Below are 13203 nucleotides of genomic sequence, written 5' to 3'. Positions count from 1 at the left end.
GAGAATCCTTGACCTATTTTTTAAAAGCTTTTTCTTTTTTTAGATTATGAAACGTGTTCAGAGAAGTATAAAGAATACATGTCCCTTAACTCACACCATCCAAAAATAATCTGTGTATTTTCTACTATCTTCTGTGTCTATCTTAACAAAACAAAACCACCCACTGGAATTATGCCATACCTTTCTTTCAGTTATAACATACATATATTTTCCCATGTGATATAGGTTGAAATGTGTCCTCCCCAAATTGGTATGTTAAAGTTCTTACCCCCACACCTCATAATTCAACCTTATTTGAAAGTAGCTTCTATACAGAGGTAATCAAGTCAGAATTAGGACATTAGGGTGGGCCCTAATCCAGTGACTGGTATCCTTTAAAAAGAGGGAGTTTGGAGATAGACACGGGTGTACAAGGAGAATGCAATGTGAACATGAAGACAGCCATCTACAAGCCAAGAAGAGAGGCCTCAGAAGGAACCAACTTTTCAACGCCAAGATCTCAGGTTTCCAGCCTCCAACACTGTGAGAAAATTAATTTCTGTTGCTTAAGCCACCCAGTTTGTGGTACTTTTTATGGCAGCCACAGAATACTAATACACCACATTATTAACTAATTTAAAAATTCAAAATGTCAACCCTCCATCTTGATAGCTATAAATAAAAAGGATGCACCATTCTTGAGCCAGCCACCATCATTAGATATTTGGTTTCCAAATAGTGGCTACTTAAATAATAAACTTTACATTTTATACATAAATCTGTACCTGTATCCTCATTATTTCCTTAGGACAATTTCTGGGATACCTGACTATTTCCTTAGGAGGAAAAACTGGACCCCTGACATAATGTCCAATGGATTTCCAAAGAGGTATCAGAGTTTTAGGGATTTGAATCTGCTAATTTGGTCATTGGAAAATGGTTTTCTGATAATCAGTTCACTTGAGCAGGTTCTCCTATGTTTATTAAACATTTGTGAATTGTCTGTTGGTGTACTTTGCCAATTTTTCTGCTGAGGTGTCAGAATTCTTATTGATATGAAAGAACTCTTTATATAGCAAAGATCTTAATCCTTTGCTATTGTTGCTGCATGTGTTTTTCCTAATTTGTTATTTGCCTTTTAATTGTATTACTCATTTTGAAATACAGAGGTTTTAAACTTCTAGGCAAATTGATGATAACTTTTCCTTAGTGATTTCTTTTTATCACTTTTACACTTTATATCATTCATCTCAAGCCAAAGATCCAGTCATCGCTGGCTTATATTTTCATCTAATTTTCTTATGATGTCCATATTCAATGAACTACTTTTGATATTTCAAAAAGCCTAATTCAAAGCGTACATTTACCTGAAAAGGCCACACGTGTTAACTATCCACCAGCTCACTGAACGAGTGTTTATGTTGTTTTTATCGCTATTTCCTGTTTTTACTGTGTACTGTTACTTGATAAAAATAGGGACATCAATATAGCTTAATAAAGCTGGGGTGTGTGTCATGTAAAATCTTACGGGAAATTTAAAAGGAGGGGGCCCTTAGCAATAACCCAGAGACCTGTGTGGCCTGGTCCGTGCTCTGGTCTGCACCCTCTCGTCTTCTACATTGCACACGTGACGGACACACACGGTTCTCACACTACCAACACATTCCAGTGAGAACCACTCTCATTACAGGCCGGCTTGTACTGTAAACCGGGCTCTGCCCATCGGCAGCTGAGATGGTGACTGAGCCCAGCCAGAGCTGCCCTCCTCAGGCCCCAGCCATTCCAGGGGCCCACCAGCCACAGCTTCCTCATTTGAGCCAAAGGGAGGAGCCTAGAGCAAGCTCTCCAAATACACCTTCTCTGCCTGCATCCCCAACCCCTGCAGTACTTGCCCCTCGAATCCCCCTTACTGCCTTATTGTGCTTCTGTTTAAAGAGATGGCTTGTTGCTATTTACAGCGCAAGGCCCGTGGGTCCAGAATGCCTCACACACAGCGGGTCCTGCCAGGGGCCCCTCACCTCCGTCCCTGTGGGGAGCGACAATCACCTGTCGTCCTCTTTACCACGTGGGACCACAGTCCCCCCCAACACAGCCCCCAGCTCCACCATCACAGCTCGCGTCCTGTAGCTGACCACCGTGGGGAAGGCGACGACCTGCAAGTCAGCAGAGGCTGGGTTCCCTGCTCAGTGTGAATTTCCATTCGGCTCCCACCATCCGAGTTGGCAGCGTCCTAATTTGGCAGTTCTATCCGAGTCCTCCAGCTGGTGAATATAAATCTGAGTTTACCCCCCACCCTGTCAGAAGAAAGGGAAGGAAAAGAATCCCAAAGAGCACAGTTGCTGCCAGGCTACCTCCCAGATGAGAATGGAGGCCCTCCCCGCCCAAAGCCCAGGACAATGCCCTTGGGGTGCAGTTGCCCCACATCAAGCAGGGCCTGCTAAAAAAGCACAGCTCGACTGAAACAGCACTGGTGCCCAGAGGTTCTAAGGTCATCTGATTCAGTGCTTCTCCAAACCAGGGGGCTTTAAGAAACTCATTGGGCAAATCCCTACACTGTGACCCAGCAGGTCTGGGGGAGAGGGGCGCCCAGGTGACACCATCCCCATTTGAGATGGGGAACCATTCACCTACTGCTCCCCTCCACCCCCAGAGGAAGGTGGAGAATTGGGCTCTGACAGAAGGTAGACCAGCCCCTCTGACGCTCAGGCTGTGCTGCTATCAGCACAAATGAATGACACGTCAGTGGCTGCCCAGGGTCACCCCCCTCTGCATCCCCTGGTTTGTCACCAGTTGGGTGTTCAACAGGACGAAGGGGTGGGTGTTGGGTGGATCCAAGGCTGCAGAAGGGCTCTCCTCACTGGCAGCCGGGGACCTATCTGTCACTGGGTTAATAAACATGGCTCTAGCCCACATGTCACCCGGAGTAGAGGAACGTGCAGCTCTGTGTCCAGGGACGTGGACTGGAAGCAGCAGATCTGGAGAACTGCCTGCAGAGACACCCTGAGGGGAGGGCCCTGGGCTTCAGTGCCCACTGGTCTAGCAACGAGACTTGACTAATCGTGGTCTGGCCCAGGGCAGCTCTCTGTGTACCTGCCTGTCCTTCAGGGGTGTTCCAACGTACCCGGGATGGTGGGAAGGTTAATGGTCAGAGTCGTGGGGCTCCTTCTTCACAGATAAGCCACAGACGTGCAGAGACAGCGCCCCGCTCCCCTAGGGTCTCTAGACCCACCTGACCAAAACCCCGTCTTGGGAAGCAACGGGCCCCTCTATACTATCATTTAAGTCATCCACCTAGATTTCTAAGGTCTAGCTGTCCTGGACCTTCACTGCCCACTGCTGGGATCGTTCCCTGTACGCTGACCACTGCCCTGCTGAAGCTGCGTCCGGAGGAGAGCACAGGTCTGGGCTTCCGATGGGCAGTTGGGCGGAGAGGAAGAAGGCCAGAGGCTGGGGGAGGGCTGGGGAGGGGATTCGGTGGAGCAGGGTAGGGGCGAGGAGGGCCTGCCCCCAGCACCTGCTCCCCTCACTTCCCTGACCAGCTGCATCCCCTGTGGAGCCCAAATTGCATCCCTCTCCCAGCCCCTCTGTTGGCTGGCTCTCGGGCTTCAACAGTTTGCCTTAGAGGGGAAAGGTCTTGGCCTTGGGGCCCCAGGCCCCTCCTCCACCCAACCCTGCCTTCATGCCCCACCTACAGGCTCTGTGGGCACCCTCTGCACACGTGCCCCCCTCCTGACCCTGAGGCTACGTCCTAACTGGGCGCTCCCACGGGATTTAACAGGCTGGGGGCAGGGCCGGGGATGGGGCCAGAGAAACAGGGGCAGCCTGGGAGGGGCACCCTGTCTCCTCCAGGGCACTCATGAGCTCTGTGGGGGGCACGTGACTGCTCCACAGCAGGGTCCACATCACAGCCCGCAGGAGGCACAGCTGGAAGGTTTCTGGGGAGCACTACATAAGGGGAAGGGCTCTGAAGGAAACAGTGGAGGCGATCCTTAAAGGATGTCAGGGCTGGGGCTCAGGCCAAGGAAGAGGGTGATGTCCAGGCACAGAGGAGTGCTGATGCCTCCAAGGGGCATGTAAAACAGAGGGGAGACTGGTAGGGAGGGCAGCAGAGCTAATCAACGGCCTGGCGCCTGCACTGCGGGCTGGGATGACAGGGGCTGTCTGGAAGACGCCACCAGGAGAAGCAGCAGCAGGTGCACAGGGAAAGCTCCCAGCCAGAGGAGCAGGCCCAGGTGGAGAGGAGGGAAGAGTCCTGGGAACGGATGGGGGTGATGGCCGCACAAGGATGAGAATGCATTTAATGCCGTAGAACTGTGCACTTCAAAGTGGTCAATATTCAAAATCTGCTGTGTGTACTTTACCACAATGAAAAAATAATAATAGTGGAACTTGAAGAGGTATATGGACTCTCCGTACTTCCTGCTCATTTTCTGGTAAACCTAAAACTGTCCTGAAAAATAAAATATATTAATTTTTTAAAAAAGACGCTTGGGACCAGGAAGCTTGCACCCAAAGAGGCCAGGCTGAGGCGGAATCGTGTGGATGGAGGCAAGGAAAAGGACAGGGAGCTCGAGGCCGGCAACAAAGGGAGCTCTGGTCCCCGCACTGACAGCAGGCTGCCAGCAGCAATGCCAGGGCCTGGCAAAGACCAAACAACGTGATGGGAGATCTTCCTAATGTCCTTGAATCCATAAGACGCACGACCTTGAATGGTTATTGATCCGATGTGCAGAGCAGTTTACACCCATTACCCTAGGGACCCGGTGTCCTGCAGGGAACAAAGATCCCCACCTCCCTGGGAGACCAGAAAGCTGTGCTCCAGAAAGGCTGCCGGGTACAGAACCCAGAGCAAGCAGAACACTCAGGTCCCCTTCACAGGTCTGGGGCCTTTCTACGGGCCAGACTTATTCTCCTTATTACCCAGATAGAGTAGGGGACCAGGGTACATAGCACAATCGTTAAATGCCATCAGCAGAGATCCTAAAACACACAAAACCAGTGAAGCCTGTAGCCAGAAAACAGCTATCTGACTTTTCACAACTCTAGTAAGGACTTAGAGTTAATTGAAATCAAAATAGCAGCTCAAGATGCTCAAAGCACTTTGTACGAATATCATAAATCCTCTCCCCAAATTCTGAGAGATGAAGGTGGATAGAGAAACAGCTCCAGGTAGATCAGTGACAATGATTAAAAAGCCTCATTCTCCTCGAATGCGTTCACTTAATATCATTACTTTAAAATGGTTATGTCTTCATCAATATTGTTGATTTTAGATGATAAGTTCCTGAGTCCAAGATACCTCTGAGAAGATCCTTTTATGAAGGGCCTACCAGAATGCCATTTTCAGTAGAGTTCCAAATGCCATGTTTTTGTTGATGGAAAGGAGAGCGATGCCAACCTGGCAGTTGGCACAAGGAATATAGAGATGGAGTCAGGCCAAGATCTGGAATGTGCATTAGCTTGGGTGTACAAAGAAAAAGGGCAATGATTTTAAAAGGTATAAAATAAAAATGCCAGTGCTGGCTTTTAACCATCTCTGATCGATACCTGATTACAAGTTGAATTTTGTGCTGCTCTGAGCTGTCAGTGACCACTGACAGTTTTGCAAAATAGGCTATTGTGTAATTCAAAGGGCAGATCAACTTGGCCTCCCCCCAGAAAAAACACACACCCTCATAAAACAAAAGACTCTCTGCAGAAACTCCCTGACTAGGGAGTCCATTCTTTCCTATTAACCTGCAAGTCTTTAAGAATTAGAACACCTTTGAGAACTATTCTTGGCGCTCTGTTGCTTGCAGCAGTAAGTTACACTGGCGATGAAAGTAGCTCAAGTTTGCTTCCAAGAGGAGGGGGGTTTGGTGGTCGTTGCAGGAGAAAGATGTCAGAAACGGCAGCAGCCCCAAGAGAAGTAGCTGGGGCTGGGAAGGGTAGCAGATTTCTTCTTTCACAGCCCTGTTCAGAACTGGCCCTGCTGCTGGGTTGGAGCCAGTGGGCAGCGGCAGGCCTGCTGTTAACCACACACGTTCCCTCCTCCCTCCCCCTAGGGGCCACTTGGCCACTGACACTTGGCCCAGAGGCAGTGAGGGGTGGGGCTCTCCTCTAGCTAATGTTTCCAGGGATGAAGTTAAGGCATCTATTACCCAAAATTCATCCCCCAAGATTTGGTGATTTATATCCAGGGAAAGGGAGTCCTCCTAGACACAGAGGCAAAGTCACCAAAAGCCAGAAATGAGCAAAACACAGATGAAGAAATGACACCCTTTAGAAGAGACACAAGTCTCCCCTCCTGCTTCCTTCACAAAGCACTTCTATCTCGAGTGTATTGGTTTCCCATGGCTGCCGAAACAAGTCAACACAAAAATAGGGACTTAAAACAATGGTGTATTATCTGGCAATTCCAGAGGTCAGAAGTCAACCCAGGTCTCACTGGGCTAAACTCAGGTGTCAGCAGGGCTGTGTTCTTTCCTAAGGCTACAGGGGACAATCTGTCTTCCTGCCTTTTCCAACTTCTGGAACCCGCCCAGATCCCTTGGCTCGTGGCCCCTTCCTCCTCCTTCAAGGCCGGCAATGTGAGTGGAGTCCTTCTCATAGGGCATCACTCTGACGCTGACTCTGGGCCCCCTCTTCCACTTTCAAGGACCCTGGGATGACATGGTCCCACTGGATAATCCAGGACAATCTCCCCACCTCAGAGTCACCAGATTGGCAACCTTAATTCCAGCTGCGACTTTAATCCCCGTTGCCACGTGACCTAATACAGTCACAGGTTCCCAGAACTAGGAAGCAACATCTGTGGGGACTGTTCTTCTGCCGACCACACTACACCTGTGGTAGGGTGGGCTTTCTATCTCCACTGACCATCAAACCCCCAGTCAGAGCCACTACCCAGGCCTAGACCCTGCAGAGGGGAGACCTGGCTTCCGTGTCTCTGAGCGGGCAGCAGGACAGGACAGAGAAAAGCTGCACACAGACCAGTGCCAGAGCCTTGGTTCCTGTGTTGGAGGCTCCAACAATTCCCAAATGGGAAAACAAATAGAGCAAAGGTGCAAACGTCTCTTGAACCTTCCTAGTGAGACCAAAGAAACAGGGCAGCCTGGAGCCAGTAGCAGAAACGCTCTGCCCAGGCTTCTCCCGTTCACTGTTCTGTACTGTGTGCCTGCCTCGGGGCCGCCCTGGGTCAGCAGGACAGGTGCGGTCCTATCAGCTCACAAGCTGGCAGTTCCTTCACACCTGAGGGTCGCAGCCCACGCCCACCGTGACAGCTGTTCGCAGCACCTAGGGGGAGGCAGGTAGGGAGTGGGGCCACTGCATCCTTAGGGGGACGTGTCATGGGGCAAAGCCCACAGGTGATTCTTCCCCTGGCCTTGTCATTGTCACACTGCTCAGGAGCAAAATGCCCTGAGCTCTGGTCACCTGCCACGTGGCTGGGAGAAACCGGTTCATCTGCTTTGCCCTCAAAGCCCAATCAACACAGAGTTGGGACAAGGCAATGCCATCTTAAACACGAGCCAGACACACGCAAACAAGGATCGTTTTCCTCCCACAAAACATCTCTGCTAACACACCTTGCAGGAGGCCCCAGCTCTCTCTACCGACCCAGAACCAGGCACATGCACCACAGTCTTTTTGGGAACCCCGAGCTTTGAGGTTCACTGGGTAATATAAATCCTGCAGATCAGGAACCCCGTTCTCAGGGAAAGGTGGGTATCCTTCAGTCTCATTGCCCAGATAAGACACCTGTGAGAGGATATCACCCCTCCTCTCAGTTGTATTTAACTTCAAATTATGGGACTATTGCAGCAGAGAAATACATTTGCTGCACATGCATTCAGGATTCACAAGAAAAAGACTGTGGCCCAAAGATAGGGCTGCTGTGGGTGGGGCCTCTGTGTAGAAATGAGGACCAAAACAATCGACTTGCAGTTAAATTGAAGGAATGACGCTTAGGGCCTCAACTCCAGAGCCAGAGGCTTGGGCTAATTGCCATAAGGAAAAAGGACCTTCAGGAGGCCGTAACTGGAGAAGACAGTTTCAGAAACGAGGGTGAGGGGAGGTCTGGTGGCCTGCTTAGCTGTGACTTTCCTCTTCCAACTGTCCAGTTGTCGCTTCAATTGTCACCACTGCCTGGAAAGTCCCAAAGCCTCTGCCTCTCCCAAGAGAAACCATCTGCTGCCTGTGCCCCTCGACAGCAAACTCCCCAACACCATTTCCCTCAAAGAGCCAAGGAAAGGGGGCCTGCAAGAAGAAACAGACTTAAAGATGAGTCAGGATTGAGGACCAAGGAAGGACTATACCCAAAAGGCAAGGATAAGTGCAAATCCAGCCAGGAAAGCAATGACCGACCCCACAGTGGATGAGGTGCACCTGACTTCTATACTGTGCCTGTAAACTTTAATACACAGAGGTTCTCACTGTCTGTGGCAAAGGAGTAGCTAATGTACTACAAAACAGAAATCAAACTGGGGGGAAATGTACTGACAACACCCCTGGAATGCAACACAACCGATCTTGCTCAGGGAAAGCATTTTAGCTACAGAAATTGAAAAATGAAAGGGTGTCCAATGCCATCTGTTAAGTATGCGCTTTGCTCAGATTCCAACGCCGGAAAGTGTAAAGACCAATTTATCAGACTGTTGAAATCAGGATCAGGGTCACTCGGTAGAAAACCAGCACACACACCAAGGTGTGCAAGCAGGTGCGGACACAGGCTCAGGGTGCACCCATGTTATGGTGGTTTCTATAGGAGCCAATCCAGAAAGAGTGTGGAAAAGACACTGCCACATCTCTGTATGTGGTCAGGTGAGTCCACACAGATTCCTCATCTTGTGCATCGACTCTAAACACCTGCGCAGACTCGCTGCCCAAGGCTCAGGCAGAGAAGGGCGTGCCGTTCAGATTGGATAATGAATTTGGGTTCTTTCTGTTCTTTCCTTGTGCTAGCTGTATGACTGAAGCTACTGCAGGCAGACGTCGAACTCAGTTGCAAGTGACCTGATTTCTCTCCTCTCTGAGGATGTTTTTATCAGTTCAGAAGATTGGAGTAAAGGACACGCTTCAGATCAGATATCATCAGACAGCTCATCAAAGCAGATTTATTACAGATGCCAGACCAGGTGCCCAAAGGGTACGTGGGTGGTCGGTAGCATCAAAACCAACAGCACCGAATTGAATGGGAAAAGATTTCCTATATTATTGCCCCCATTTTTTTTTTTTTTTGGAGCAGAAAGTATGTGCCTTCTTTTCTGTGCATTGGCCTCATCTATTGTATCTGTATTAGATTGTATTCATCAACCTAATACAGATACAATAGAACAATGTACAATACAATGTACACCAATAAAACCACTGCTCCACTCCACTCCACTCCACTGCTACAAATCCATCATGTTTAAAGCCATCCTCCCCAACTGTACCACTGTACGAAACTAATTCACTACTCTTACAGGAGGATTCAGGCCTGTAAATAACAAAATTGGGGACCCTCAGCCAGATGTGGGGGGACAAGTTAAAATCTCTACTCCAGATTTGTGTTGCCAGGAAACCTGATCACCTTGGTCCCTGGACAGCCCACAGGGACTCAGCACCCCAAAAAGTTACAAAGATTAGAATGTAGGGCTTCCCTGTGGTGCAGCTGTTGAGAGTCCACCTGCCGATGCAGGGGACACGGGTTCGTGCCCTGGTCTGGGAAGATCCCACATGCCGCGGAGCGGCTAGGCCCGTGAGCCATGGCCGCTGAGCCTGCACGTCCAGCCGGAGCCTGTGCTCCGCAACGGGAGAGGCCACAACAGTGAGAGGCCCGCGTACCACAAAAAAAAAAGAATGTAAATATACCTAAATGGAGAATTCCACTTCTGCTTATGATTAGCTTTCCATCTGATGGCCCACATACACATGGAACCAAAAAACAAAATCAAACGTTTTTACCAATCTAGTTAAATGTGAAAAATCCAAATGATGGTCAATAATAATAATTAAAATTTTATAGTAACAAGCACTTCAAATGTGCCAGGTACTAGGTATTTCAGATAATTGTTGCAGTAGAACTCCGTGGTAGGTGGTATTACCCCCACTTCACAGATGCAGAAAACAAGGCACAGAGGTATTAAGTCAGTACTATGTACCAGGGTTGGTATTTGAACCCAGCAGTCTACATTTGGAGGCCATGTTTTTAACCAGTGCACTGAGCTACCCAAAGCCCGAGGCAGGGAGACCAGCACATTTGTAGGTAGGGTTCTGCAAACCCAGTGGCTGTCTTCTCAGATGCCTTTACACTGAGGCCTAGGGAGCTCTTTACAGACTAAACTGAACTGATATTAGCAGCTAGTGGTGACATAGATTAGTCCCCACTCTCTTGCATGTTTATGAATCACTTGGCAGAGTGAACCATGTTATTTGTCTGCAAAAATGGGGGCAGGGAGAGTGTGTGCATGTAAATCATAGGGGCCAGTTACAAGAGGGGAGGCAGTGTGCTACAGTGGTTTTCTGGAGCTGGAGCATCCTGGGCCCAAGGCCTCTATTACTGTCACTCCTGGATGTGTGAACTTGGGGAATTTACTTTAAGTGTCAGTGTTCCCACCTGTAAAATGGGGATAACTGTAAAGTTATCTGTAAACTCAGTACTGACTTTATGGGTTTGTTTAGTGGGTTCAGTGAATTCATGCATGATAATCAGAAGCTATTTACACAACAATCATCATGTCTGGAGGATTAAAAAATTCCACTGATAAGAACTTTCCTTAGTCATATTCTGCGACTGCTCACCATAAACACTCCACAAGCCAAGCGTACTCAGCAGAGAACGAGCCTCCGAATACCAACAATGAATAGCCATGAACGAGCTTCACTGTTAATACTAAAATGCATTCCTAACCTTAATAATCCTTTCTTTGCAAAAGTTTTCCTGGTTCTTAAAAGTGTTTAATGTTTGCTAATCAATTAAACATTAATGTTTCTAATGAGGAATTTCTAAAACTAACACACAGATTTTTTAAAAGTTCTCTAATCAATCTCTGACAGATTTAGGATGGAATTCATGAAACTGGGCCTTTGCACCTGCCCTTTGATAATATCCTCCATCACATGGCCGTTTTTTGAGAACCATTTCCCTCTTCTTTCCAAATTAAAGAATTGGTGCCTGCAGGTGGTAAAGAAAAGTCGGTGGGACCAGTCACAGGGGCTGGCCAACCAACCCAGCTTCTCCTATGAACTTGAGGAGGCAGTAAAACAAACTTCACGGTAAGGAAAGTGAACGTATTATGTCGTTTTCTATTTCTGAATAGAATCTGAACTAGACTGTGGCCAACATATGACACCAACTTCCGAGTGTGGGAATAACAGGATTTCAAGATTCACCGCTTCTGGCAGCGTTCCTTAGGTTATATTTAGCAATCTTAAATTGCCTATTTTTTTTCCTTTTTCTTTTCTTTCTTTTTCTTTCTTTCTTTCTTTTTTTTTTTTTTTAAAGAAAAGAACAGGAGGAAGAGCCCGGGCCTAAAGGAAGTGAGTTTCCTGACATGCGGCTCTTAAACAGCCGAACCACCCACCCTAAGGCCGGGAATGCTAAGCGCGCGCGCTGTGCGGGTGGAATGCACACTTTAGGGGGCTGTGTCGGCGAACAGCGGGCCCCTACAACTTCTCATTCGCGTGCTCTGACGACCAGCCAGACAAAGACCGCAAGTTCTCCGGCCCAAAGCTCCAGGCAGGCAGAGACCGAATCTTCCCGAAGTAGGCCCACTCCCGGCCCCAGGGGCCCGCATCCGCCGCGGAGAGGGGGCCCAGGGATCGCTCCGCGTGAACCGGCGTGCTCCTGCCCGCCCGGCTCCTGCTCCGGCCCTGCACCTCTCTGGGCTGCGGCCAGACCCCGGCCCCTCCCGGGCCCCGCGGCTGCAGGCCCACGCGCCCCGCGCGCCCCCACCCCGTCCGGCGGAGGGGCTGTGCCCGGTCCCCCGCGGGCCCCTCAGACCCCGCCCCCGCGGCCCCCGGCCTGCCCCAGATACCCACCCGGGTCCCGCACCGGGGGCCGGATTCGCGCCGGCTCCCGGAGCCGCCGCCGCCGCCACTGCCGCCGCCGCCTGTGAGGAGCGGTGGGGCGGGGACGCGAGGCGAGGCCCGGCCCCCGGCCCGCCCCCCGGCCCAACCCAGCCCCCGGCCCAATCAGGCCAGCCCCCCAACCCCCAGGTCCCAGACGGGCTCCAACCCGGCCGCGGAACTGCCCAAGTCACCTTCCGCCCTCCGACCCCAGGACCCGGCCCGGCTGCCCGCATCCCATTCCGGGCCTCACCGCCCGCCTGGGCCTTCGGCCCCAGGACTTTGCCCCGGAGGGAAGCCCCGAGCCTCCAGAGTGAAGGCAGACCCCCTAGGACGCTCCACGTGCGTGCTCGCCCTCTCTGTTCCACTCTCTGCGTTTGTTTTTCCTATTTTGAGGTAGGAAAAGAACACCACCCATCAGGAGACCACGGGGCGTCCCTCTTCCGCCAAGAATTCTTCGCAGGAACCCCGGGAAAGGGTTGCTGAGCCCCCCAGGTCTGGAGATGGACAGGCGGGCACTAGGAGGGGTCTCGGCATCCGAAGGTGCAGCCGGCTCCGGAGCCCCTCGTGCCCCTACCTCCGCCTGCCACCCTCAGGGCACTTAGCCGTCCCAGGTCCCCGGCTCCCCAAGTGCCCTGCGCGATCCCCCGGGGAGCCGGAGTTGCCCAGCTGGACGCACGTTGACATGTTTGTTGCTTTACAGAAACTGAGCCAGGAGGGGTAGAGCTCGGTCTTAGAGATAAAGATGGAGAAAATGCGTATTTATCCTTTAATATATTTACATAGCTAGATATTCTGTGTTTCTAATGCACATAAATGGCACAAAGGCCGTCCGCCCCGCACGCCCAGCGCGTGGTCCTCGCCAGCCGGATGTTGACGGCGTCGCGTAGCAACGGGAGATGGCGGAGCCTGGCGGCCGGGCTGGCGGGTAAGCGGGCCTAGGGACCTTGGGTCTCGCAGCGACCCCCACGCCTCCCCCTTTCTATAGCCCCCTAGGCGCCCCTTCCCTTCCATGCCCCTTTCCCCTCTCTCTGCCCCTGCCACCCCCACCCTCTGGGCCTTTCCTGCCCTCCCCGGACACCCCCACATTCCTGCGCGCCCTTCTCCCTTCTCACCTCGCGTCCCTTTGTCCTCTCCCGTACCCTCCCCTTTTCCCCTCGCTCCGGGTGCTCCACTCGCTGAAACCCGGGACTTGCT

The 13203-nt window shown here is 51.0% G+C and overlaps 2 protein-coding genes across 10 annotated transcripts in view; one reads left to right on the top strand and one right to left on the bottom strand.

The window, feature by feature from the left end:
* TBC1D16 (TBC1 domain family member 16) overlaps window positions 1-12044 on the bottom strand; it is an 84893-nt gene extending 72849 nt beyond the window's left edge. For all 9 annotated transcript variants that reach the window (XM_082603467.1, XM_082603469.1, XM_082603472.1 and 6 more), the window contains exon 1: window positions 11980-12044. The gene's annotated coding sequence lies outside the window, so the exon portion shown is untranslated. The remainder of the gene's footprint in view (window positions 1-11979) is intronic.
* Window positions 12045-12670: 626 nt separating this feature from the next.
* CCDC40 (coiled-coil domain 40 molecular ruler complex subunit) overlaps window positions 12671-13203 on the top strand; it is a 41876-nt gene continuing 41343 nt past the window's right edge. The window contains exon 1 of the mRNA XM_082603098.1: window positions 12671-12934. Within this exon, the coding sequence (XP_082459224.1) occupies window positions 12906-12934 (29 nt within the window). The 5' untranslated portion in view covers window positions 12671-12905. The remainder of the gene's footprint in view (window positions 12935-13203) is intronic.

This window comes from Mesoplodon mirus (genome assembly GCF_964341445.2).
Source record: "Mesoplodon mirus genome assembly, chromosome: 18".
NCBI classification, from domain to species: Eukaryota; Metazoa; Chordata; class Mammalia; order Artiodactyla; family Ziphiidae; genus Mesoplodon; species Mesoplodon mirus.
The sequence above is the reverse complement of the archived record's forward strand: the minus strand, read 5'-3'. Positions and strand labels throughout refer to the sequence as shown.